The following is a 25000-nucleotide window of genomic DNA, read 5'->3' on the forward strand; positions in this document are numbered from 1 at the left end:
TAATCACAAGTACATTAGTTCTTTCGGCTTCGCTGGGTGACGAAATTCGACCCATGATTTGATCAGCTCCTCCCGGTTCCTCCTTGAACAGCTGATGCAGCAAGGAGCGGCACCGCGTCAGATCTTTGAACGATATATTTACTTGATATTCACATTTTTCTACTCAACTGAACGTTCGCAATCATTCCCAGGAAAGGAGAAGAGTAGATAATCTACAACTAAGTCTGGTATTGTAAGTAGACAGATAATGGAATTGACTAGAACACAACTTGATGAGATTCAAATGATCATTGTTGCCTTAACCTACTTCATATAACAAAGTTAACTACAAATAGCTCATTAAAAATCTACCTTAATAAGATCGGAACAGTTAATGAAATGTATCTTCTTGGTGAATGTTGTTCATGGCACACAATGCGGTTTCCCTATAAATACTACACTGGACTACACAGTAAGAACCACTGCGTCAGCCGACATACGCACGCACACAGTGACACCACTCGGGTCAACGGCAGTGATACCTATTGCAAACCAAAGCACAAAGAGATTCATATGTACAAAACACGGTCAGTAGATATCTATTCCTTCGTGATTTGGGAATAATTGTGGAAATTAACAGTAAAAAAATATATATACACAATCACAGTATTAGGAATGGAGGCCCCCTTGTCTAGCCTCGGTCCAAATAACGCATCTTGCCCCAAGGCTCGCGTGACCAGCGTTACTGAGGGGAGAGTCACGTGTGTATGTGTTCGAGATCGTTGCTGCCAGCCACCAGTGCGAAACAGGCAAGGCAACTGAAGCCGCACATTTTCACATACATATTTCCCTGTGCATGAGGGTAATGATTTCCTTTTTTCCTTTCACTTCGTTTCTTTGAACATCCAACACATGAATGTCGAGAGCAATGCGCTCCCCAAAACAAAGCCTCTGCCGTTTCTTCTTGTGAGAATAGTAAGCCATCACGTGACTCTTTTTTTTCTTCTCGGTTCTGGTCTCTCGGCGACTCTGCGTTCAACACGAGCTAGTGCCACGAAGCGGTTCATAATTATCTACATGATTTATATTCATATATATATAACGTTTGTTTTCTATACAAGGAAAATTACATCATATGACTAAGACTCTTCATACCACTAGGCTTATTTACAGAAACAATGCGGACGCCAGCTCACATTTTAAGTACTCAACCTTAGCACTTACTTAATTGCTACGCTACTCTATGTTATTTTAAGTTAGACGAGTCAATCACCCGATTCAACACGCCTTTTAAATGCATCTTGGCAGTCACATGCACACAGGAATTGCACTTTTGGTGACCAGATCTGTCCGAATATTATCCAAACTCCTAGGAATAACTGGAAATAATCGTTTCAGGGCAACGTATAAGGCACAAAAAGCAGTGACTGAAGGATCTAATATGGCACTTTTGAGCACACGGTACACTTAATGCTAAAGTGACGGTAACTTCAAAAACCTTAAAAAGGAAGCATGATCTGATAGGTGGGAGGCTTTATACATATATTTTTCGCCTCGTAATAGAGGTTCGGTCGTTGAGTTTCTCCTATGCTCTTATGGACTGCTCAGTTCCACAATTGTTAATACAGCAATTATTATTTTCATATTTTTCCCGTCTGAGTTGCAATGCGCACCCAAAACACTTAATTAAAGCTCTGTTTCAGTTGCACATTACACTGCACATGGCTAAATGCAGCCTGGCACGCAAGGGGCACAAGGATCACGTCTCCGCGGGGGGCGGCGATCCTCACGACTTGCCGTTGCTGTAGAAGCCGTTGCCGTTGAGGGGCTCGGAGTCGGACTTGTCCTGAGGGCGCTTCCTCTTGAAGAAGCCCATCTGGTGGAGGCAGAAGGAAGCAATTAGTATTTGAAGGAATTCACCTTTCGGAAATTGTGTGGGAAATACAATGCTACAATAATCCATGCAATAAAGGGACCAAATGGTCCTGCGACACTCACCGCCCAAAGGAGAGCACTCAGAAGAGCCAGCAACAGGAGGCCTGCCAGGATACTGCCCACGATCACCACCCACTTGAGAGAGCGCGCATGTTCCTCCGGCCCCGTCCGCACCAGTGTGGTCACCGTGCCCGCCCACAGCTGCTCCACGTCGCTCCAGATGGGCTGCGTCTCATCCTCCTCTGACATGCCCATTCCAGCGATCACTAAACGCGAGGTGATCTTCACTTCGGATCTTCCCAGCTGGCGAAGCGAAACAAGTGAAGGTCAAGGAATATTCAAGAACTGCGGAAATGAATCGGCCAAATATCTTCAGGTCTCGGGGACCAAACCCGGACTCCTGGACTGAACTTACTTTTTCGATGGTGTCCACCCAGAGCCGGGATCGCACGCGGATGATGATGTTGGACTTGGCTCTGAAGGGCGACACGGTGCACACCACGCGGGTGCAGTTAGTCGGGCCGCAAGATAGTTCGTCCTCCAGGCGCCGCCTCTGACTCCTCCTCAAGCGATGGCCGTGGCGCGTCCGGTGCTTCTCGTGAGACACCGTGTTTTCTTCAGTGACATGAAGGAAAGAGCTGCCCACCTGCGCTGCCAGCTCTGGCGCCGTTACCAGGTGGTCGTATGTCGCTTCCTCTACCTGTTGTCAGTAAATAATTATGCTTTTAATCTTACCGTTATAATTTGAATGGCAAATTCAGGTTATAATATATACACCAAAACCCATAACACAAACACACACACACACACACACACACACACACACACACACGGATCTGCAGCCACATGGAGACGTACCGTGAGCCCCAGGTAGTTGACATCGGGGACGGAATGGCACACAGCCTCGCCCGACACATCGGGTTCGTCCAGCAGGTAGAGCAGCGGGTCGCCTCCGAGCGTCCTGGTGGGCCACAGGAGGAATATCTGGGCCTGCGGGAGGTCGGACGGCCCCTGGTTGTTGACGTCGTACACGTGGGTCACCTCTGGGCCTACCTGCCAGTCGTGGCTCACCTGCACTCCTTCGCCCAGCAGCCCCATGCCGAAACGCGACGCGTTGTAGTCGAAGGCGCCGTCCGGCCACGAGATGCTGGAAAAATGGGAGGTCAATGCACGTCTTCGATGTGAATCCTGTCGCCTTCGCAGCAATTCCAACTTTTCACCAAAGCTTAAATCCAGATGCTCGTCTGTGGCTTACCCCTTTATGTCGATGTCGCTTCTGACTGTGACCTGCAGTTCCATCATGACGTGATTGTCCATTTCGGTTCCGTGTTGCTCCTCGTTGGTCGAGGTGGCCGTCACGTTGAAGGGGAGGACCGTGAGGCGGGCGCTGACGATGGCCTCAGGGTTGGGTTGGAAGACCAGCTGGAGGGCGATTTCTCCCCCCGAAGGCAGAGGGTTGCCCATGTCGCACACCACCTGCAATTCACACCAAGGACATATGAGAGCACGTTCTACCACAAGCCCCATTTCCTTTGCTCGTAAACACACACATACATGGACATTTCTATCTATTTAACTGTCTGTCCATCTATATATTGGCCAACATTTCCTTCGCCTCTGTTTACTCATCCTACCTCCTCGTGTTCTTCTTTGGTGAGCGCGGAGCATATGGGAGTGATGTCTTCTGCGGTGTTGGACTTCACCAGGAACTTGCTGAAGGTCACTCCTCTGGGGACACGCACGTGCAGCTTCGTCTGGAAGGAGTCCTCGCCCTCGTTTTTCACGCCCGTCATCAGCACCAGGTTGTCTAGGGAACCAAGCACATACTCTTCGATGTCGCTGGAGAGGACACAAATCATAGTTAATTAGAAACTTTCCCTTTCGAAAATCTATATTTGATTTCTATAAGAAATATATATACACAATGCTTCGGAAAAGATCAGATATCTGTTACCCAATTAAAGAGCAACAATAATCTACCGTTAACGTGGCCGATCCGTTCCCGACGCCAGAGTCAGACCGCCGTGAAATTTACGACAATCGCGCGTCTGATTCACCGCCGCCTCAAAAAAAGATCCTCTCAACGCCCAGAAAAAGGCGGTTGCTATCAGATACGTTTTCTTTGTCTCGTTAACTCCCAGATAAGCGATCAGTCGAGGTGCCGATGAGATCTATATTATGGCGCGGTATTCTTTTTTTCTCTCCGACGCTAAATATTTCCCATTACCGTTCGACAACAGGCCAGGCTTTCGTCATCACTAATGACCTAGCACCACGGCGGCAACGGTTGTCACACTAACGATGAGGTCCGACCGTACTTGGTAGTCGCAAAGTTCTTCATCCCTTATACATAGGACCGTCGATAATGAGACTGGTTATGATGACTCAAGCCTTTATGCCTTATTAATACTGAATATCCACGAGTGCTGTTCGATGTATGCCTAATAAGGTAGGGTGCAGGGATATCACTGGTGATTTACGGGTTATCTATTAATGTGAAGGTAGTGAAAGAGGAAAATGAAGTAGTAGGGAGAGGGATAGATAGATAGAGATAAATAGATACATAAATAGATAAATAAATGAAGAGAGAGAGAGAGAGAGAGAGAGAGAGGCTGATCTGTCACACACGCGCGTGCCGCACAAAAGCCATCCTTGACACATCCGTGGCTGTAAACGTCTTCTTTATCTTCCGCTGGCCATTAATCATCGCTTGGCAGCACCAAAAATACCCGCCAAATCTCTCATAGACAGGCAGGTTTTCCGTCAAGCGTCAATGCCACCGTCTTTAGCCCTCGTAACAACAAGCACCATTATTCTAATCTGCTAACAAGAACGTTTGCATAATTACCAACTTCTATTGTGTCGAGCCTCTCCTGCCAGTTAATGATAATGATAAGGAAAACGTTTACTCATACCACGGCGTTGAGATGACAAGACGGGCGGGGTAGGGGGGGGGGGGGGTTCGCCAAAGAAGGAAAGGCCAAATGGCTGAGTCCGAGATATTTTTGTCGGCGGAAAAAAGAGGAAGAGAAGGAGGAGAATAAAAGGAAAAAGAAACAATGAAGAGGATGAAGAAGAATAAGAATATGAGTACAAAGAGAAGATGAAGAAGAATAAAAGACAAAGAAGAAGAAAAATAAAAAAGAAGGAAGCTGAGAAGAAGAAAATGAAGAAGATAAAGGAGGAGGAGGAGGAATAGAGGGAGAAGAAGAAAAATAAAAAAGAAAGAAGTGAAGAAGAAAAGGAGGAATAACTCACGAGTATCCTCGACCAAGTAAATGACTGATTCATAGGTAGCATCCAGTGCTCGTTAGCTAAATGTCTCGCGCACTGCCTCATCAAAATACCGCTTGTGCCTGTCAGCTGTCCAAAGTCAACCGCATCTCTCATCTACATCTACGATCCACATCTCCTTTTTTTACACAAACCGAACAAAGACTTCCCAGACATAAATGTGTCGCTCACTCGCGGCCGTCCTGCCTGCCTCCGTTCACACCACAAGGCTTCCCCTTCAGCTCTTCGCGTCTCATCTCTATCTCGGCGAGAAGCAAAACATCAGCCTGACTTATAACACAGTGTGGGACGCGGAGTTTCACTGTAGGCCTACTCTCGGATCTCTAAGATAACACGCCGGGAGGCGGGAGATTCACGAGGTCTTTCTGCTCAGCCTAGTCGACGTCTTCATTGTCAACGGACGGAGAAGAACAAACGTTCCTCGCGTACCCTCGTAATGCGATGTGAACATTCCGTTTCTGTAGTAAGACTTTGGGGAGAGAGGGTGAGAGGGAGAGAGAGAGGGAGGGAGAGAGAGAGAGAGGGAGGGAGAGAGAGAGAGAGGGAGGGAGGGAGGGAGGGAGGGAGGGAGGGAGAGAGAGAGAGAGAGAGAGAGAGAGAGAGAGAGAGAGAGAGAGAGAGAGAGGGAGGGAGGGAGGGAGAGAGAAAGAGAGAGAGAAGCAGGAGAGGGAGAGGGAGAGAAAGATGGTGAGAGAGAGAGAGATAGATAGATAGATAGATAGAGAGAGAGAAGCAGGAGAGGGAGAGGGACAATGAGAGATATAAATATAGATAGACAGATAGATAAAGAGGGAGAGAAAGAGCGGTTTGGGGGGCCCTAGGTCTATAAGAATGTTCGAGGGATATCAGGAATGACGACATCCATCCAGAAGAGCCTGAAGTTCCTGGGAGCGTTGAGTAATGTAACCGTCATCAGGCCCGGCCAATGGCCATACAAGGCCCGCCACGTCAACCTAACGCAACATTAACATAGCCTTCCAGTAAGTCATCCTCGTCGGTAGAAACAGGTCCCGACACGCGAAACTCATGGCGCCGAAGGAATGTTCCCATGGCTAGAAGAGCGGGATAGGCATAGGGATAGATAACCAGTGAGAGAAAGAGCGCGTAAAAAGAATGAATAGACAAAGGGACTAGTTATGCAGAGGTCATCCATAAATTGATAGATAGGGAGAGACCGAAAGCGAGTGTGTGAGTAAAACAGAGAGAGAGAGAGAGAGAGAGAGAGAGAGAGAGAGAGAGAGAGAGAGAGAGAGAGAGAGAGAGAGAGAGAGAGAGAGAGAGAAAGAGAGAGAAGATAGATAAATAGATAGATATAAAGATAGCTAGATAGAGAGAGAGAGAGGAAGAGCGACAGAGTCCTACAGCACCCCCCCCCCCACCCCCACCCCGACCAGCAACGTGAGGGAGGCTGCGCGTGAAACCCCGGGATCTGGGTTCCCTTCATGAAAGTTTCATAGTGGCGACGCTATCCACTCGCCTCCTGCATCATGATCCGGATAATAAGTAGTCTGGACCAAATAACCATTCGCACACCACTGGTTTTCGCTTTGTTCTTTCTTGCTTTTTATAAAAAATTCTGATTCGATATAATCTGAGATCTAGATTTCTGGGGCTGCCATTTTTTCAACATATACTAAGTAATGATATCAATTAAGGTGTGGCAAGTTGCAATAATAACAACGGTGCAAGTCGTTACTGGAATGGCCAACACGTGTGTCTTTGATCTTCACCAGTACCTGTAGTGACAGGCAGGTTAGACACGTCCGAGGATCACCTTTACCTTGTATGGTGCTTCCCTTGCCCCCCCCCCCCTCCCCGTTTCAATATCGGATGTCGGGGCAATGCCTCGGCATGGCAAGACGAAGAACAGACGGGCGCTGGCTCTGTCGCTGTCTGTCCGTCTATATCTCTCTCTTTCTTATCTGTCTGTCTGGCGTCTGTCCCTCTCACACACACAAACATATACGCACACACACAAACATAAACACATACAGACGTCTACAAAATCCTGATGACAGTAATGATAATGAGAGAGAGCGAAGGTTAACGAGGGGAAGCCAGGGCGTTAGTGAGGGTTCAGAGCCGAGTGTCCCTCGTTGCCGAGTGTTGTGTTGCTTTTTTGTCTCCATATGCAACCACTGGTCAGTCTTTGTAGTTTCACGATGGAAAATCAAAGCAGAACTATGTACAGACGAGTAAATACATCATTAATAATTCGAAATACAACGAGTATTTATTGCAGGCAAACGCGCAAAGAACCAAAACAAGCAGCAAGCAAACGATGGGCAGTTTAGCTTAATAGCGAAAACGACGTTTGCATGGTAACGCATTCACTCTGCTCGCGGGGGAAGAGGAAGGGGGCAGATGTGACCCACTTCAGGAGCTGCAATGTATGACCTCGCCATGACCTCGTATGCTAAGTACATGGAGGGGGAAGTGGATGGAAGTGGATCATTTAAAGCAAAGTTATCATAACATTTTTTTAGAACAACGCAACTTAGTACAGATCTCTCGTGCCTTATTATCCAAAATCTGTCTCCCAAAATACATATGCTATAATCCATACAAAGTCCGGCTGTGCGCATTCCACGGCGAAGGACTGGCAGGCGGCAATAATCTTTTTTTCATTTATAAGGGACTAGATCAATGGCGCTCGCAAGGTCAATACGGTTATGTTAATATTCCTGACGGGCATCCATATGGAGCAATGCGGGATATGCATAAGTGTCCTGCTCGGGGGTAAACGGGCGAGGGAGCGGTGTGTGCTGGTAAAGAAGGAAGAGAGGGAAGAGGGGTGGAGGGAGAAAAGCGAGAAATTATGAGAGAGAGAGAGAGGAGAGGAGAAGAGAGGAGAGGAGAGCAGAGACGAAAGAGAAAGAGAGATAGATAGATAGATAGATAGATAGATAGAGAGAGAATACGTATATGCAATTTACAAACAATGCCTCGATCAGCATTCCATATTATATCGCACGCTAACCAGAGTGAGGAAGGAAGGTACAACGGCCACCCAGGCTGCAAGTAGTAAGCAACCTACCCTTAAAAATGCCACTTGGTTAAAAAAATAAAACGACAATGACAAGATCATGGCAACAGGAACCCTCCCAGGACCTCTTAAACGACTGTGCGAGATATGGCGCGGAGATATGTCGCCAAATACGCATATTTGCCTCAAAACAAAAGATCATTACCCTAAACAATAGCGGGTCGGGGATTGCCAACGCAAGTTCGTGTTAAAACGTGGGCTCTCCCTGGACTATTTCATTCCCATTCAACAATTACCAATCTCATAAACAGATGTACAAGAAAGCGAGAGTGCCAGTCCATAAACCAGCCAATCTACGCAAATGCACGATCGCCTAAACAGCCAAGACGTAAAAAGCTGCCAACTGAGCAATAAAACAAATGAGGATCAACTTCGCCACAACAGCGGATCGTATCACCGGCGTAACGGACATTTAAGCGTTAGGATCCCACAGGTTAGCGATCCCAGCGACATCTGTGGGCGTAAAAACCTTTAATGACGGCGAAGGTATGGGAAAGATGGGGAGGAAGAATAGCAGGCAGATATCAAGGGGAGATAAAATAACGGGCCGGAGATGAACGACGTGCAGACAGTCGGCGGGAAAGGCGACCGGGAAATCCAATGAGGGATGTGCGTTTCATTATGCCAAAACATGGTTTATTTATTCAGAGCGCAAGTGTATCTACGCCACTCTACTTCATCCTTTGCTCGGACGTTATGTAAACATGCAGTTTGTTACATGCACAATTAGGCATATTTTCGTTCTTAAATAATTCCAAGAATCGTGGCACGGATAGAAAAAGAAACGATAAATGAATAAAGAAAATATTTTCGGCTGTTCGAAGAAAAGACTGGTAAGTAAGTGAAAGGACAACAACAACAACAAAAAAAACGACAAAATATACGAGCATGCAAGAGTGTGTAAAGCTAAAAAAAAGAAAAAGAAAGAAAGAAAAAACGCTAAGCTTGCCTATTCAGTGCACTGTGGCAGCTTACTGCTTTGCAATTCAAATGGATGACTATTCACTGATCGTTCACCTCTTTTCGCTCCCTTTCGTTTGACCAAAAAACTTTGTAAAGAAATGGCGAGGCATCATTGAGTAAATCATATTTTTTTCTAACCCAATGCTTGGCCTACACGTCTAAAGGCTTTAATATAAATTTCTGCAAACGATTACACATTTTAATCTGTCTGAGGATACGACAAAACACGAAAGCTGATTATACTGAGCGCTGAATCTGCTAGCGACCCTTCTAAAGACCTTTGAAACAACCTTCCACAACCAGATCGGAGAAAAACTGAAGGTCTCGGCGCCTACTGGGCTACTTACGTCTTGACCCGAGTCTTGAGGTCCGGCACGCACACGTTGTCTTCGCCGCAGTTGTTCTTGATGTAGATGGTGGTGCGGGGCGCCTCTCGCTCGCCCGTGGCCGGAGGAGCCAGCATCGCGCGCAGCACCTCGCGGGGGACACGAGGCCGGCCCTCCGTCAGGCGGAAGTGCATCTCCGCCTCCAGGGGCGTCAGCTTGTCTCGGGGATCGCTCTGGGGGGAAGGAAACGGAGTCATGAGGAATATGGAAGAATAGAGAAGACAGAGGAAGAAATCACCAGAGAGAGAGAGAGAGAGAGAGAGAGAGAAGGTGCTAATGTGTTGAGAAGCAGGTGGGAGACGCTCGAGGCGGGGAGATGACGGCGAAGTGTTTCGGTCGTTAGGAAAAGGGGAGGTAATGAGGGTGAGGGACGGGAATCGCGGAAGAAGGATGGCAACGGGCTTGGGGGAGGGGGAAGGGCACATGAAAGGAGAACCGAGTGGGGGGGGGGGTCCAGTTGATGATGGATCAGCTTGCGAACAAGAACATCAAAAAGGCAACGGTTCGTCAATGTCACAAAAAAAGCCATCGATCACCGCAAAGATCGCAAAATAGATTTCGCCATTTAAGTCCCTTTCAGGAAATGAGTTTGCTGCTGAACCATCCACCTTTGACTGATGGTATTTGTTTATCACGAAGAGCAATTGATCAAATAAATAAGAAAAAAATAGAAATTTGAATAGATCGTAAGACAGGGCAGCGCTTAAATACTTACAGTGACGTAGGTGTACACAGATTTGCATCCCTTGACGGATTTCCTGAGTTCGATGGTCGAGTTGGAGACCGAATGCTTCTCCTTCTCGAGGAAGAACATTCTAGGAGACAGCTCGGCCTGGCGGTCTAGCTTCAAGGACACGTCTACAGCTGCGAGGGAGAAAAATGAAGTTAATAGAAAGAAAAAATACTCCTTTTTTATGCACCGGTCAGATACACCGCCACAACCCCATTCTCACACAAAGCCCTCATCAGTATGAGTCAAACAAGTTACATCAAGACTCTAAGTCGGCTGTGACAATCGCATGTGTACCCCTGGACATGCCCGCTCGGTCTGAAATTGTCCTTTTTTTGTCGTCGTGGCACAAAAGATCGCTATTCATGACCAAACCATAAACGTCAGACTCCTCATCTGTCATTAGAACCTCGAGATCATCCGCCATTCATAACATGTGCTGTAAAAGCTTCATCTGACCCGTAAAGATAATCCCTTCCTCCCTCGCCCGGGCTCGCAGGCACCCAGTCTACCCTTGCGCTCAGTCTACCCGCTTCTATTTACGAACTGTAGCGAGTTCAAACATTTATCGTCAATAAGTTAGACCACTTCAGGCTACGTCATCGCTTGTACGGCAATCTGACAGCGTTTATTCATTTGTTTTCTAACACTTAAATGGTCTTTGCTGGTCTGTCGAGTCAGACCGTATGGGTAACCGGAATAACCAAATACTGATTCTGATTTCAATGTGATGTTAGAAAGACTTTAGATACTCTTACCAACCCCGCTATATCTTTTAACTATATTCCTTGCACAATTCCAATGCACAAGGCACCGAGAAAAAATCCTTTATCATGTTCTTCTTTTGCAAACGTGACTAAGCCTTGTTTTGCATGAGTCCTCCGCGGCCACAACGCCACCAGGAAGCCAACAGAAAGGTCAGGTCCGTTGCGTCACTCTCCGTCAGCGCAAAAATACTATGCTAACATCTTCAGCAGGGGACACGCATCCTGCAAAAGCTCTTCTTGATTCTGTCCGATTTCCGCGCCATCTGGCATCTTCAAGAACTAATCGGGCGGACGAACTTTTGTGTCTTCTTCTTGCATGAAGATACGCTCTACGTACTTATATTAAACATTCTTATACGTTCCATTTTTTTCCTCTAATGTCTCCTATTATCAGATGGACTCGTATAATTCTAGGACGTCAAGAGAGGCATACTAAATTTCACCAAAGAATTATTACACTAACCCTCCCTCTACACGACCCACATCCCTCGCATCCCTGGCAAAGCTCATGTCATATGATCTTTGCAACATCTAACACCACACGGGACAATTAAAGACGCCAGCACCGCAATTACGAGCTTCAACTTCTACGTTTTTGACTCTGGAGAAAGAGAAAAGAATTGACCCAAGAACAACCACTGTCTTGCAAGCCACGTTTACGAGCACCGCAATCACCATCATAACAACCACGTGTTTTCTCTCTTGCTGATGATTGCGCTGCGCCTACAAGACTGATCATTGCATCTAAACTATCACTACAATTAGAACTAGGATCACCTACTGAAAATACCACCCTTCTTGCCTTACTCTCTCTCTCTCTCTTTCTGACTTTCTCTTTCCTTCTCTCTCTCTCTCTCTCTCTCTCTCTCTCTCTCTCTCTCTCTCTCTCTCTCTCTCTCTCTCTCTCTCTCTCTCTCTCTCTCTCTATCTCTCTCTTTATCTCTCTCTCTCTCTCTCTCTCTCTCTCTCTCTCTCTCTCTCTCTCTCTCTGTCAGTCTCTCTCTCTGTCAGTCTCTCTCTCTCTCTGTCAGTCTCTCTCTCTCTCTGTCAGTCAGCCAGTCTCGCTCTCTCTCTCTCTCTCTGTCCGTCCGTCTGTCCGTCCATCTCCCTCCCTCTCTCTCTCTCTCTCTCTCTCTCTCTCTCTCTCTCTCTCTCTCTCTCTCTCTCTCTCTCTCTCTCTCTCTCTCTCTCTCTCTCTCCGTCTGTCTGTCTGTCTGTCTGTCCGTCCATCTATCTATTTCTGTGTCTATCTCCCTCTGTCTTTCCATTTCCTTACCCCCTCCCCCACCCTCTCTCCATTTCCCTCCCCATCCTTCCCTCCCTCCCCACCCCCCTCTTCCTCTCCCCCGATCAACCCTCACCACAGAACGCCATACTATTCGACTGACGGGCACCTACACAGCCATTTTCTCCCCATAAGGACTAAACACCCTCCGCTCGACGCAACGGCCCTCGGTAACTCGCGCATCCTTCATCCGTAATGACAAGCTTCAGAGCGTCCTAGCATAAGGGAAGCCGGAATGTTAGGGAATCTTCGCTGCCGTCGACTTTCAAATAACTTTCCAATTTCGGGCACTTGCTTCTTTAGAACTATGTAGTGACTTGTTATTATTATTATTATTTTTACATATTACGTTTCGTTCACTTTCTCTTTTGCTTAAGGCGTGTAATACGAAATCAGGATGCGCATGTTCAGCGTCTGTTTGTGTGGGGCAACGGCCAGCTGGGATGCGTCGACGAAAAGCTTCACGTGAATGAAAGATTTATCGCTCCTGATACAATGAGCATTAACAATGACGTCATCACGGTTAACACTGAGACCACTTTCATTCTCACTCTCTTCTGATCTCTTTCCAACGCACGCACATACTAAAATTAACCATACAAAGAGCCACATAGGGAAGCAGATGTACTTACAGAGGTCCTTTGGCACGCCGTGGCCGGAGTATGTGAGACAATACTGAAGGGCCACACAGGGGACGTTGGTGCCGTCCTGAAGCGAGCATCCCTTCTGGTCTAAGTCGATGATGCCGCTTCTGCCGCTGAAACTGAGGAGAAACAAAGCTGGTGACGACAGGCGATCATTTGGCAAGTCTATAGAAAATCAACCAAAACATCTATGTAAATTCTAATTGAAGTTTCAGAGGATTGGACTTACTTAATCTCAGCCTTGACCTGGACCACAGGTCGTGTGCGGAAGACAGCGACCTTGTTGGTGTCGTAGGCGCCCACCACCAGGTCAGGGTACTCGTTTCCGTCCAGGTCCTCTCCCGCGGCCAGCGCCCACCCGAAGGTCCCGATGTTTACCTGCGTTAGTTCTTCCGCCAACAGGACCTTAGAGATTGAGAGAGACTTTATGAATCATACACTGAAAGACAGATAAACCAGATCAAACAAAACGTAAGAAAATGGCGCACCTCAACACGACCCACTAATATCAATACTAACCTGTGAAGGAGTCTTGCCGAGGCCCTTCGACCCCCCGAGGAAAATGTAGACGCCGCCCCGAGCCATTTTGCCGGCGTAAGGAGCGCCCACCGCCAGGTCCTCGTAGCCGTCGCGGTTCAGGTCGCCCAGGGACACCAGGGACAGCCCGAAGTGACTTCTGGTGCGCTCGCCCATGAGTCGGCTGGAGAGCTGGAAGTTGCGCTGCGGAGAAACAGGGTGAATTGCGAGTCGTTATAGAAGCAAAAAATAGAACATATAACATGTCGGATTAAAAGGCTTTGTATATGAAACTATACATTAATTAAAGAAAATGCATACGATATATGAAGAGAGAAAATAAACTCCAGCTCACCTGCTGCGTCTGTGTGTAGAGAGTCACCGAGCCCACATCGAAGTCCGTCGAAGCCTCAGGGTCTGTGTACCAAGGCGCGCCCACCGCTATATCGTCGAGACCGTCGCCATTAACGTCGAGAACAGTAACGGAGTATCCGAAGTATGAACCAATCTACGAGATGAAATAAAGTTACAAATGAAAATCCATTAAAAATGTATCAACAATTAAATATACAAAAATAAAAACACAATCAAATTTCCTTCGGCCTGGAACCACAAGATTTACCTGGTGACCCGTAATATTGTAGAGAATATTGAGGCGGTGGTCGAACACCACCACCTGACCCGTCAGGTTATTGCCCCGGGGCATCCCCACCGCCAGGTCCTCTTCGCTGTCGCCGTTGAACTCCCCCGTGGCCACGGAGTAGCCGAGGTAGCTCATGTCGTCCCTCTGGGGCCCCTCCCCCGTCGCTAATGCCTCTCGCTGGTTGAGCAAATCTTGGTAAAATACTTGACCTGGAAAAGAGAAGAAAAGACGTTGTGTTAGTTTTGGCAAGACATATCTATTCAGTGATAAAACAGACACGATAAATCAAGGGTCGGTACTCTTACAAAGTCTCGACGGATTACGGATTGCATATCCACAGTCTGACAAAGATCACCCGTCCCCGCTTGAATGACCTCTTCAGAGAATAACTACTGCTATTGTGTTAGGCCCTCCTCATGCCCCAGAGCCTAATCTCAGATGACAGTTCGACGGACTAATCTCCATTCTCTGCTCACGATTTCATCAAGGGCCATTCTGAACTCGCCCAGGGGAGCTTCACCTCCCTGCACCTTTCCGTCCGCAGTGCGATGGTTTAGCATAATCCATAAAGTTACAACCTAAAGACAAATAGGGTGACGCGAGCGAAGTGGGCGGCGAGGGCGGCGAGGTAGGACCAATACCAAATATCCCGGGCGTCGCGTCATGACATTTAGCGCCATTTGACTTCCATGAGGCACCATCTTTGGGCGCATGAAATTTACGTTCAATCAGCTCGGCCATTTATAAAAAGCGACCCTATGGAGACGCGCCGTGCATATCACTGCGGTGGCCGCGCCGATTCCAGCATGATAACTCTCATGCACAAAGGCCCAGATTTAACGTCCCCTGAAAAGTGACAGCGGATGATCGCCGAGTTAAGCCGCACGCGCTACGCAGGCTTTCGTTTCCCGCCATTGTTTGATAATCCGACACCTGTGACTGATCGGGGACAAAAACTCGGTTCAGAAGGCGGCTGCCATTCACCAACTTTAAACCCTCGATGCATGTAGTGTATATTCATGTGAACGCTTAAACACACACGCAAACACACACACACACACACACACACACACACACACACACACACACACACACACACACACACTTACAAAAACGCGGCTCTAATTTCTACTATTAAGGGCGCCGGGGGCACTGTCAGTCCCAATCACGGCTTTCGTCAGCCGAATGTCCCCACGGCTGGCGTATCAGTGTCAGATCCATCCCGATAGAGGCATCAGCTGCTCGTTTCCACCCGAAAAAGTTGTGGCGTGTTATGACTTCTTGAATCACCGACGCTCGCCATCATCGCCGCCAAACCCGAGTTCTAATCTAACTGTATGGTTGGCATAAGTCTTGAATTGCCTCATCCACTCACAACCGAAGACCAGGCGTCAATGCAATTGTTCGCTGCAATGACAACGGACCACTTCAGAGCAAGTGCACATTATATGTTGATGACGGTACATATATACATAACTATAAATATCCGCCGAGTATGCACCGGCTGCCCACTTGACCACACAAGCTCGCCACACTTCTCTCCTCTCCTCTAAGTAAACAATGCCGTCACGCCCCACCCTCCCCCCGCCCCCTCGCCCTCCCCTGCATCCCGCTTCCCTCGCGGCGCCGCTACGAGCAACGGAATGCAACACGAAAGCAAAGTTTGGTATCATAACGGACTGAAATCTCTTACTCGAGCTAAGGTTTCTTTGTCCCTGTGTTTGTAGCGAAAGTCATGCGCTGTTCACGGTCAGTCAGAAATCTTTGTTCACCTGCGAGGCACATAAAGGGTAAGGGGCGGGTGAGGCGGTGGACGTCTGGATCTGTCACTACTGGTGTTTGTATTTCCGTTGTGGAATATCAGGTTGGTTTTCCTGGTTGCCCTACTACGCTTGGGGAACGCCAATTTATTAGGAGCTGATTGGGTACATATTCCGGCCTCGTATTGAGTGTCTTTTCTGTGGAGTCTAATTAAATTCCCACACACGTCCTTATAATACAATAATACATCGCCACAACCATAGTAAAATTTAATCCTGCTGTGTCTAAACATCGGTAACGATAGGAAAGGAAACTCTTCCCTCAGGATATTTATCAACACAGTCCTCATAGCATATTTTATGAGCCGAGTTCATAATAGAATATATATTCATCTTTGAGCATCGCATTATGATTTGCGTGATAAGGTCTGGCTCAGCATATATGATGGCCGCATCAGAAGACAAGGCGCCGCAACCTCCACTTCTCTCCTCCACACTTGACGCCCTGAAGAACCACTGAGGCGATCGAAAGGGCCATCAACCATCTTGTCTCTTTTCATTAATCTAATTCTTATCTCGAGATACATCAGGAATGCAAACGAGTCAGCAACTTCTCCTGAGAAGGTCGGATCGGACCTGCCTCGCCCTTCCCTCTCAGCTCGGTGGGGCGACGAAGATATATAAGGCGATGAGAGAATGTGTGTCCCTTTTCGGAATTTCATGACACTCAAAGAAAGGATGAAAAGGATGACTGTGGGACCGAGGTAAGCCTCCCATACATCCTCAGCAGTGTGGATTTTCTCACGGCTAATGAGGAGATGACGGTGTGAGCATTTCTCTTCTACAAATTACCCTCTAGTTAGCGCTTGACATTTCTCTCGCATCGCTGGGCGCCCATCACTTGTCGAGCAGTTTAACTAATCATTAACAAACAAACAGTGACATATACAGTGGTCACTTGAACCCTTGTCCTTCACTACACGTGATCTCTTGGTGGGCATTTCAAAGCGAAAACAAACAAAGCTACAATACAACAACGACTCTCGGTCATCACCCCATCAAGCTTCCCACTCCTATTAGTACGCCAAGACAGTTCGTAATTTCCCCTTAACACTTGCCAATGATTTACCGGTCGGACCAATTGCCAAGGCGAGGCAATACAGACGGCCACTTAATAAATAACGAGAGGGAAGGCGGGGGAGGGGTAAGGGGGGCTGTCACACCGCTTTAACCCCGGCCAACGAACGGGGCGACATAAATCTCCGGGCTAGAGCGCTGTGATGGAACAATTGCGGGCCTGATTTGTTAAACCTGACATAATCGTGATGGTCGAAGACACATGGCTGCTTCACCCCCGCGTTGCTTGTACCTTCGGTGTGATTTGTGGTAACACTCGTACTCTTGTGAAGCATCGTCTGCGTCCGAAGAGACAGACGAGGGCAACATTTACTTCTTCCATCTTGAATTTCAACAACCCTACTATAAACAGTACAATTCTCCCCATCCCTCCTCCTCGCGATCCACGCCCCTACATCCTGCACACAAATAAACGGTTGTAAACAGAAGCAAACAGCGCCGCCAGCACAATCAAACCCAAACAAACAGCGCATTTCAGTTATTTGCATGGCTACATGAGCTCGCCTCTATGAATCACAGAACACTTGCGTCTCAACAAATATTCCCTTCCTCCCTAAAATTTCTATCCTCGTGATATCATTTCTAAAACATCCGCGTTACTCACCAACCGCCGATTCCGGAATGAGAACGCATACATTAATAAATAAATAGATAATGAGCGCTGACGCAAAGACCCCGTCCCGGCCTCTCATAAGCGCCATCAATCAGAGGACGCCAGAGCGACGACTCGCCCTAATCAAACCAAGAACCGCTTCCCGAAATCCTTTAATCGGATTGCCTTCTTGCCCGCGCCTTCTCCCTCCGCCCGGTGCAGCGAGGCGCTACAGGTGGGAGGCAGGGGTGGGGGCAGGGGGTGGCGACCAGGTGGAGAGGCTGGGGAAGCGAGACGAGTGCGTGCGGGGTTTGGGGTGAGGTTGGGAGGGGGGGGGAGAGGGCCATCTCGGTGGGAAGGTTGGGGAAGAGAGGGAAGTGCTTGTTGATGGGGGGATGGGTGGGGGGGAGGGAGCGGAGGCGTCCAGGTGAGGATGCTGGGGGAGGAGAGGCAAGTGTGTGTTGGTTGATGGGAGTGAGAAGCGGTTACGTCCAGAGGGGAAGGAGAGGAAGGGAGGGGTAAGTGAGGTTGGATGAGAGGGAAGTTCCGGGGAAGCGGAGCAAATGGATGAGAGGGAAGGGAATACTGGGAACAGTACTGCGAAGTGGCTGATGACACAGACGCCAGAGGAGGGGAGTGAGTGAATGGGGCGCGGGAAGAGGAAGGTAGATTAGCTCCCCCGCTAGCGTCTGGGAGGGGCGAGGCGCCGCTCTGGCGTTAAGGGGGGAAAAGAAGAGAGAAAAAGAATGATGCTTAGTCTGAGACGCCGCCATGACTGGGGATTTGCAGCACTTTAGCCATTTTGCCTATTTACCCGCACCTCCAGACCCCATCTAAGGGGATTACACGGGATTAGAATATATGGGATTACGCACGATCACATACACAGCGCCTGTGCTTAGAGGGTGGGCCATGCACCTCCTCCCTCGTGCTGAAAAAACAACATTAAATATAGTTCTATCTGCAAATTTACATAGTAAACGTTTTCTATTTTGTTATCGCATCGTGCAAGACTACATATCTATTATGCATATAAAACGTTTCGGAAACCACCTCCCTCGCCTTCGACCTCCGCTGATACCCACCAGGAACACAGGCGTGGGGGGCTTGCTATCACAGCCCGCCACCTGCCTATCATCATCGCGGCCGCAAGGGAAAGAACCCCGAGGAACTAAGTAACATTTCCCACGTAGCAGCAGATACAATGGTCTCTGTTCCCTGATTTCTTCGTCAAGATAAACAATAATGAAATTCTGAAAGCTTCGCTCGCAAAACGTGAGCTTGTGGCGGAGCTTGTCACACCCTGGCGACATGTTCCACCTGCATCACCTCCGAATCGACCAACCAGCGGAATAAAACATACATTATAGAAATATTATTAATAATAATAATAATAATAATAAGAAAAGCAAAGAAGATGGAAGAAGTCAAATTGACATCAGGTAACAATTCCAAGGGAATTACAATGTCGCTTTGTTAATTATGGGGCCGACAGACAGGTGAGCTTGCTCGTGTATGAATGGACATGGAGTCCACTATAGCCCATCCCGGTCAATCCACACAAACCTATCTATGACCACACACACACACACGCACACACTCACACACACACACACACACACACACACACACACACACACACACACACACACTCATGCGCGCGCGCGCGTTTTCACCCCTTCTATTTTTTTCTCTTCCTTTCTTCTTCGCAACGCTCGCTCATTTGGACGCCGAACAATGTGGCCAAATCACCTCCTGGTATACTTCGTTAACGCGATCCGAAAGGAATAAGAAAGACTATGAAAAAAGAACAGCACAATAACATGCCCGAAGAAGTATTAAAATGAAACAGTAGAATAGAAGAAGACGGAAGAGAGTAAGGTGTGAAATTCCATCCGAAGAAGCGTCCATTTTTTTCGTCCGGTGCCACCCGGTTCCTTCAAATCACATCACAAAGAACTGCGGCCTCTTCCCCTTCCTTCCTTCTCCCTCCCGCGTCCCGTCGAATCCCAGGCACCATATATGCACCGGCATGAAAGTAGCCCTCTCTCGCTCCCCTAAGGACCGGAACACTTAATCACGCCCCCACTAAGTTCGGGCGGGCGGAGGTGGGCGAACCAGTCGGCACCGCAAACGAGACGGGCGGGTTCTCTGTCACGGACGCCCCTGCCTACCTCTCAGCCCGCCGAGTGCGCTGTCACGCCCCTCCGCCCAGCCCATGACTGACCCCGCCCTGCTTGTTGCCCGGGTGATTACCGTGGTGCATGCGGCCGACAAGCGCAAGAGGTTAGGCCTAAATGATAGAATGTGGTACAATAAAAACAATAAAAATCACGGAACTGAAATGCTATGAGCTCTACGATGACCCCACGAGTATATTTAAATTACTTAAGAGCTACAGCAGCGGCTAAAAACAAAGAATGTTCAGCTGGCGAGAAAGAACGACGGAGGGGCGTGAGGCGACTAAGGAAGTAGTCCCTGGCCAATCGGCGTGTCGTGTGAAGGGGGCGAAAGGAAAGGAGATATGACGAATCCTAAAGTGCTGTCCGGCCGAGGAAGGTTATTGTTGGCCGGCCTACTCAACGTCCAGGTACTTCTCGCCTTACCCTTGTCATTAATCACAGGTAACAAACACGTTCCGATACCAAGGTCAGCGTAGAGAGAAAAACACAGAAGCTCACGTGCGAGCACACTCATGAAAAAACATTTCTTGTAGCAGTCCACAATGATATATGTGTATAAGTATATATATATATATATATATATATATATATATATATATATATATATATATATATGTGTGTGTGTGTGTGTGTGTGTGTGTGTGTGTGTGTGTGTGTGTGGGGGTGTGTGTGTGTGTGAGAGGAGAGAGAGAGAGAGAAGAAGAGAGGAGAGAGAGAGAGAGAGGGGAGAGAGAGAGAGGAGAGAGAGAGAGAGAGAGAGAGAGAGAGAGAGAGAGAGAGAGAGAGAGAGAGAGAGAGAGAAAGAGAGAACGAGTGAGAGATAGAGATTCAGATGGTTCCCCAAAACCGCACCGCGAAAAAGGGACAAACGAGCGAGTGCAATTCATACACGTCCCGCTTTGCCCAAATAAGGCACAGCGAATGTGAAATTTCCCGACCCCGAGAAGCCATTACTCGGCGCGCGAGTGGCGAGTGGCGACTGGCCGGAGTGGCCGCCGTCCATCAGAATCCGAGATGCGTGGCGGTCAGACGCCAGGTAACACTACACCTACCCCCCTCCCCCTCTCCTCCTCCTCTGCCGCACTCCCCTACGCAGCCTGCAATTAACACGAACCACAAATCACGCAATTTTCAGACGGGAAACACCTTAGACTGCAGTAGCGAACACCTTTTAAGTCAGCAGGGGAACAGGTTAACCAGTAAGCCAGTTGTTGAACAAGCGCAAAAGCCTCCGTAATTAATTCCATCTTGAAGCTGAACAGGTGTGATATATTCATTGTCGACTTGAGCTTTGTGAGAGATTCATTGTCGGAGAGTAAATTCTCCACAGCTTGACCTAAGCTCTGAGGATGAGCAATGGGAGTCATGGAAATCTTCACAAGAAACATCCTCCAAACACGAAATTTCCCGCAATATTAGAATTCTTACAGTTCTAAAATTATGACATCGAAAAAAACGGGAAATCTTCTCTCAGCCAAGGCGGCAGGTGGCCGGGTGACTGCACCGGCGCCCGGGTGTAGGTGGGTGGCGGGGACGTTCAGGCTGAGGGGAGGGGCACCTTGGCCGACAGCTCTCCTCCTAATGAGCCCTCGGGGACCCTCGTTTAATCTTCGGCTCTCGTAATGATGAGGGTAAAAAGCCAAGCCGTCATCCCACACGCGTGACCTCTGTCCTGAGTGACCTCAAATAGAGCCATCACGGCTGCTTCAGCTAATAATTACAACCAACATCCCTATTGCATAAATCTCTGATAAGCTTACATGAAATGGCTATACAATAAAATTCTGGCGAATGGCATGCAGTCGCTTTTAAATCTTGACATCATTTCGAACTTTCACACCAGAAAACTTAATTATAAAATAAAAAACTTATAAAGTAATAAAACCTTGACAACGTGTCATAAAAATGCCACGACCTTCGTACCCTACAAACGGCTCAGCACATACGCCCCTTCCCCTACGCTGAGCCCACCAAAGGCTCTGGCATGAACCCGCACGGCGTGCCAGGTTATCCCAGGTTGTAATACGAGACTTGGCCAGATTTCGCGGCTGATCAGAAGATATGGAGCATGACATGAGCGTCTTAAGCTGACGCTCGTGCACAAGGACGCCTTTCTTGCGCGTTCTCGGTCGTTCTTATAGTTTAATCCCTTTCGTCGTTCTTCCCCGCCGTTTCCTTGAGACCTATACTTTCCTTCTATAAAGTGTCGATGCTCTGTCTATTTGCACACGCGTATATGTCTTTCCCTCTCTCACTACATATGCACATACATGAATGAAGACACACATACATACGCATCTCGCACTCTCTTTCATCCTCTCCCAAGACTCTTTCTCTTTCCCCTGGTCTCTTTCCTCTCCTTTTCTCTTGCCTCTCCCTGTGGTCTTGCTAAAGGGCGCCGACACGTCAGGTTACAAGAGGGCCCTCATATGAACCAGGAACCGTCGGGTCTAACATGGACCACGAACCCTGGCATCAAATCTCTTAACCCTCCCTCGACTGGCCAAGTCTTCTATTACAATATTTCCAAGCAGATATTCCATGCGCGTGGAAGTATCAAATATAGCATTCCATGTATGCCTTATGTATGCATCAAAATCATAAGATAAGGATATAGATCTCTTTGAGGCAGACCTGAAACCCGCCCATTTCCGGGGTCTTTGTATATGAAGGTAACTAAGAAAACAATACTAAGGGTTTAAACAACGTTAAATTGTTTAAAGAAACATTAAACAAGTCTTTTACAAATAAATCTAAACCCTCAACAAGCCCTTCCTCCCCTACCTTTCTCAGAAGCAAGTCACGGATGTCCCGTATGTGCTTGCGCCCCTCTCCGAGCGCACGCATACGTAAACATACGATAAACTGAAGGAGACCCGGGCCAGCCGCCACGCCGAGGGAAGTATAAATACGGCTGTGAAAAGGCCACAAAAAGCCGGTCCATATAGGTGGCTCGCAGACGTCAAGGAGTCAATCACCCGTGTTTATTTGGGCTGCTCGTGTGTATTTCGCTTTCATCCCGTGGAACTCGTTCACTTCAAACGGCCTTAAAGGTCTTTTGCGGCTGCGCTCATGTAAAATCGGTCGCTAAAATGAACCCTATTTTTAGGCCATCGTACTTGCATGACAGCATTTCCTGAACCGTAGGAATCTGAAGGGAGAAATAGTTCTAATATTGTGTCATGACAGCGTTGGTTGTTACCATAAAAGCGGATCCAAGTTCCAAATTCCGTCTAAAAACTAGAGTTCCCACAGGCCTACTTTCTGACACTCCAACAAGCGTTAATGGGCCACTTCACACCCTCCATAACCCTGACCTAATTAAGATATTTAAAAATGACGGCAGACAGAGTAAAATAAATGGTTATTAAATATCCAGTTATAAAATGAGCATCCGCTGAAATGCTAATAGTCTGCACTTTTCAACATCTAACGTAAAACTTACGGAGAAAAAGAAACAAAGAGCTAGGCGAGCCAGGATAACAGTCTGAGGATCAACATCATCTCAAGCCAACGCCGGCCAAATTGGCTCGACTTTCAATTTGGTCGAAGGTAAACAAGCGAGTCTAGTTTATCGCACGGTCTTTACTTTCACTCAAAATCTGTTTTCGAAAAAGTTGCCAAGTACGGCTGCCCCCAAGGGAGTCCCTATATACATTTGCCGGAAATATTAGTACACCTGCTTCCCAATACATCACTGATTCCTCGAAGGTATTTCCACACGTAGGCCTCCCCTCCCGCCCCTGATCCGCTGCCGAACGTTGACGCATGGCTTTTTGGGGAGCTATTTCTGAATAACTTTACCAATCAACAGTTTATAGGTGTTGCAATAGATTCTATCTAGAGAAACGGGAGTATTAGTATGGGTAACGGAAACTAGTAGTTACAAAATGCAAATGGCAATTACTTCTCAATGATGACTTATCATTTATATCCAAATGATGTCATCATTCTCTCTCTCTCTCTCTCTCTCTCTCTCTCTCTCTCTCTCTCTCTCTCTCTCTCTCTCTCTCTCTCTCTCTCTCTCTCTCTCTCCCTCCGTCTCATATTAATTCGTCATTCAAGATGCACTCAAGTGAATCCATACCTAGTTCCATTCTCAAAGGAAAGAAGATTTATATGCACCATATGATGAATCATCCTTTCTGAGACTTTCATAAACTTACCAAATAAAACGCCTCCATTTTCAGACGGTAACGCCACTCAGGTGTAAATAACGAGAGCAGCTGTATGCAACTTTCGGTTTTAAAATATTGTTTATGCTTTTTTAGACTCATTAAGTCGACTAAAGTGGTGCAACACCGGATTCATCAATCAAAGAGATGACCCAATAAGCTCTCACCACTCCAATCAAAGTGCCAACCCCCGAATTAGTCATGCTGACGAATCAAAACTAAAACGACCGTGAGATCCGTTGCCACGAATTGTCATCACAAAACGCAGACGAATCGCCGGGATAAAGGCAGACTCTATCCAATCGTCTAATCCCGAAATGAGATTCAGCGGTACGAAGGATAACTACAGCCCTCCGCACGCCTCACAATGACCCGAGCCGAAACTGGACAAATAAGGACGCTGCAGGACGGTCGGGTCTTGGCGCGGGGTCCTTTAAGGGATGCTAGGCCTCCTTACCAAAACAAACACGGCACTTAATGTCGACCTCTGACCTCGGCTGCCCCGCCTCTATATGGTCACGGGCCTGCCACCTCCCCCTCTCCCCCTCCCCCGCTGCCTGGAGGTGCCCCGGCAACCACTTGGACTTACTCCCCTGGGTGTGATATCATCGCGCACCATGTCACTACTGCTGCATATATGCACTTATTACACCACGCAAAAAACATCGCCGTGGATTCACAAATAAGCAAAAGTTAAATGGAGACTATTACACAGCTCTCTCTCTCTCTCTCTCTCTTTCTCTTTCTCTCTCTCTCTCTCTCTCTCTCTCTCTCTCTCTCTCTCTCTCTCTCTCTCTCTCTCTCTCTCTCTCTCTCTCTCTCTCTCTCTCTAAAGACTGCGCAGACCTCACGACTCGCCGTCATAAGTGTAACCAGAACAAAAATACCCAAGGAGAAAAAGAGGAAAAGGAAGAACGGCGTGGATGGACCCCTTGTTGACGTCTGGCCGTCATTATGCGCACGAG

The 25000-nt window shown here is 47.8% G+C and overlaps 1 protein-coding gene across 1 annotated transcript in view; it reads right to left on the reverse strand.

Moving 5' to 3' along the window:
• The window catches only part of LOC122248938 (integrin alpha-PS2), an 85597-nt gene that overhangs the window by 412 nt on the left and 60185 nt on the right, over positions 1–25000 (reverse strand). Inside the window, exons 7-19 of the mRNA XM_043009343.2 lie at positions 14168–14397; positions 13901–14053; positions 13549–13749; positions 13259–13434; positions 13018–13148; positions 10319–10467; positions 9565–9776; positions 3549–3753; positions 3170–3390; positions 2773–3061; positions 2330–2614; positions 1978–2217; positions 1–1855 (exon numbers count right to left, since the gene is read on the reverse strand). The exon at positions 1–1855 is cut by the window's left edge and continues 412 nt beyond it. Of these exons, the coding sequence (XP_042865277.2) occupies positions 1766–1855; positions 1978–2217; positions 2330–2614; positions 2773–3061; positions 3170–3390; positions 3549–3753; positions 9565–9776; positions 10319–10467; positions 13018–13148; positions 13259–13434; positions 13549–13749; positions 13901–14053; positions 14168–14397 (2582 nt within the window). The 3' untranslated portion in view covers positions 1–1765. The remainder of the gene's footprint in view (positions 1856–1977; positions 2218–2329; positions 2615–2772; positions 3062–3169; positions 3391–3548; positions 3754–9564; positions 9777–10318; positions 10468–13017; positions 13149–13258; positions 13435–13548; positions 13750–13900; positions 14054–14167; positions 14398–25000) is intronic.

Source organism: Penaeus japonicus, unplaced genomic scaffold (assembly GCF_977035675.1).
Source record: "Penaeus japonicus unplaced genomic scaffold, GWHDUDI00000001_assembly GWHDUDI00000022, whole genome shotgun sequence".
In the NCBI taxonomy this organism is placed as follows: Eukaryota; Metazoa; Arthropoda; class Malacostraca; order Decapoda; family Penaeidae; genus Penaeus; species Penaeus japonicus.